General features: G+C 42.3%; 1 gene segment (V, D, J or C); it reads right to left on the minus strand.

Moving 5' to 3' along the window:
* The window catches only part of LOC111140135, a 12,454-nt gene extending 11,859 nt beyond the window's left edge, over positions 1 to 595 (minus strand). The window contains 2 exon segments of the V gene segment in view: positions 59 to 385; positions 489 to 595. Coding sequence covers positions 59 to 385; positions 489 to 534 — 373 coding nt within the window.
* Between the last annotated feature and the right edge of the window lie 2,258 nt (positions 596 to 2,853).

The raw sequence follows: 2,853 nt of genomic DNA on the forward strand, positions 1-2,853 counted from the left end.
GTGTGCACCCCCTGGTGGTCCAGATCCCTCCTAGAGTGAGGTTTGTGTCTGGGCTCACACTGCAGTCCCCTCACTGTGTCTATTGCACAATAATACACGGCTGTGTCCTCGGCTCTCAGGCTGTTCATCTGCAGATACAGCGTGTTCTTGCCGTTTTCTCTGGAGATGGTGAATCGGCCCTTCACAGAGTCTGCGTAGCTTGTGCTACTTCCATCACTGCTAATAACTGCGACCCACTGCAGCCCCTTCCCCGGAGTCTGGCGGACCCAGCTCATGCCATAGCTACTGAAGGTAAATCCAGAGCCTACACAGGAGAGTCTCAGGGACCCCCCAGGCTTCACCAGGTCTCCCCCAGACTCCACAAGCTGCACCTCACACTGGACACCTGCAGACACAAGACATTCCAGTCAGGAATCTGTCACAAACCCATGGTTTCTCTCACTCCTATCTACTCACATACTCAATGTCTCTTGTTATCCATAAATTACCTTTTAAAAGAGCAACAAGGAAAACCCAGCCAAGCACAAACTCCATTGTGAGTGTCTGTGTCCTGTCCTGAGTACTGATTGGAACACCTGGGAATCCTGGTGCTGGGGCTCCTCTCCCAGCTGCAGAGTCAGGTTTGGGCTGTTTTAACCTGCAGATGGAGGGCCCTATTTGCATGTTCTCTGACTATATATTCAGCTTGGGATCTATGTGACCATAGAGGGCAATGACTAGAAGAGATGTGACTGCCTTTGTTTTGGGGGATTGAACACTTTAGAATAGAATATGGTTTTCATTATACAACTTTCCAGAGTATATACTTGGGCATGTGCTACTTTCTTTTTACATATTCACACAAATGTTGTGGGATTGATGCCATGTTATGCCATAATAAAATGTAAAACTACACCCAGAATTTTGGAGGGCTTTGCGAGGTGTCCAAGAGCACACACAGGGTGAGAGTGAGCCCCAGTTTTTGGCCCTGTGCTCATCCCCACAGGACACACTGTGCACTGAACCACCTGGAGGACAGAGTGGGCAGGCTGGTGAGGAATGTGGAACCCCTCCTGTAATGGGGACAGGATGATTTTACTTCCTCTCTATGTTGCCCTGAAATATAGAGAGCATCGGGTTTGTGTAGGTGTATTTTCTAACACTTCAATGTCTATGTGTTCCTCCCAAGTCATCTCTGGGATTATTTGTTAGAATTTTGGTGAGTGTGCTTGAATGGAATGAAAGACATACAGGCAGAGCATGTGATAGGATAAACATGGGTGTCAAAATCAACATTTTCCAGAGTTCTGGATATTAATTCTCCATAAAACTTTCTGTATTTTCTCTGGAATTCCTCCTTCCTCTTCCCTTCTTCACCCTGTTTACACATAACTATGGGCTTTTCTCATGTTACTTAGACTAGTTTTAATTTTGAAGAATTTATATGGTATGTAATTTTATTTGTAAGACTTTTTTTTGCTCTGCACAAATCCTTGAAAATTCAACCATGTTGCTGTCTGTAGCAAGAATCATTTATTTTAATGTTTGGTAGTTACCCAAGGATTGAACATAACATAATTTCATTTTATTGTATTTTTTATTTTTAAAAATTTTTTATTAACATTTATTATTTACCCCAGGGGTACAGGTCTATGAATCATCAGGCTTACACATTTCACAGCACTCACCATAGCACATACCCTCTCCAATGTCCATAACCCAACCACTCTACCCCTACTCCCACACCCCCAGGAACCCTCAGTTTCTTTTGTGTGATTAAGAGTCCCTTATGGTTTGTCTCCCTCTGGATCCCATCTTGTTTCATTTTTTTCCTCCCTTCTCGCAATGACCCCCTGTCCTGTCTTTCAAATTCCTCATATCAGGGAGATCATATGATAGTTGTCTTTCTCTGAGTGACTGATTTCACTCAGCATAGTACCTTCTAGTTCCATCCACATTATTGCAAATGGCAAGATTTCATTTCTTTTGATGGCTGCATAGTATTCCGTTGTGTATATATACCACATCTTCTTCATCCATTCATCTGTTGATGGACATCTAGGTTCTTCCCATAGTTTGAATATTGTGGACATTGCTGCTATAAATATTTGAGTACCCATCCTGCTTCAGGTCACTGTATTTGTATCTTTAGGGTAAATACCCAGTAGTGTGATTGGTGGGTTATAGGGTAGTAGTGCAATTGCTGGGTCATAGGTAGTTCTATTTCCAACTTTTTGAGGAACCTCCATGCTGTTTTCCAGAGTGGTTGCACCAGCTTTCATTTCCACCAACAGTGTAGGAAGGTTCCCCTTTCTCCACATCCTCTCCAACACATGTTGTTTCCTGTCTTGCTAATTTTGGCCATTCTAACTGGTGGAAGGTGATATCTCAATGTGGTTTTAATTTGAATCTCCCTGATGGCTAATGATGATGAACATTTTTCCTGTACTCGAGGAACTACAGAACACTCATGAAAGAAATTGAAGAAGACACAAAAATATGGAAGACCATTCCATGCTCTTGGATTGGAAGATTAAACATTGTTAAAATGTCTACACTTCCTAGAGCAATCTATACTTTTAATGTCATTCCGATCAAAATTCCACTGGTATTTTTCAAGGAGCTGGAGCAAATAATCCAAAAATTTGTATGGAATCAGAATAGACCCCGAATCACTAAGGAAATGTTGAAAAAGAAAAGCAAAACTGGTGCCATCACGTTGCCTGATTTCAAGCTTTACTACAAAGCTGTGATCACCAAGACAGCATGGTACTGGCATAAAAACAGACACATAGACGAGTGGAACAGAGTAGAGAGCCCAGATATGGACCCTCAACTCTATGGTCAAATAATCTTCGACAAAACATGAAAAAA

This window comes from Enhydra lutris, unplaced genomic scaffold (genome assembly GCF_002288905.1).
Source record: "Enhydra lutris kenyoni isolate GAN:26980312 unplaced genomic scaffold, ASM228890v2 scaffoldscaffold181, whole genome shotgun sequence".
Taxonomy (NCBI): Eukaryota; Metazoa; Chordata; class Mammalia; order Carnivora; family Mustelidae; genus Enhydra; species Enhydra lutris.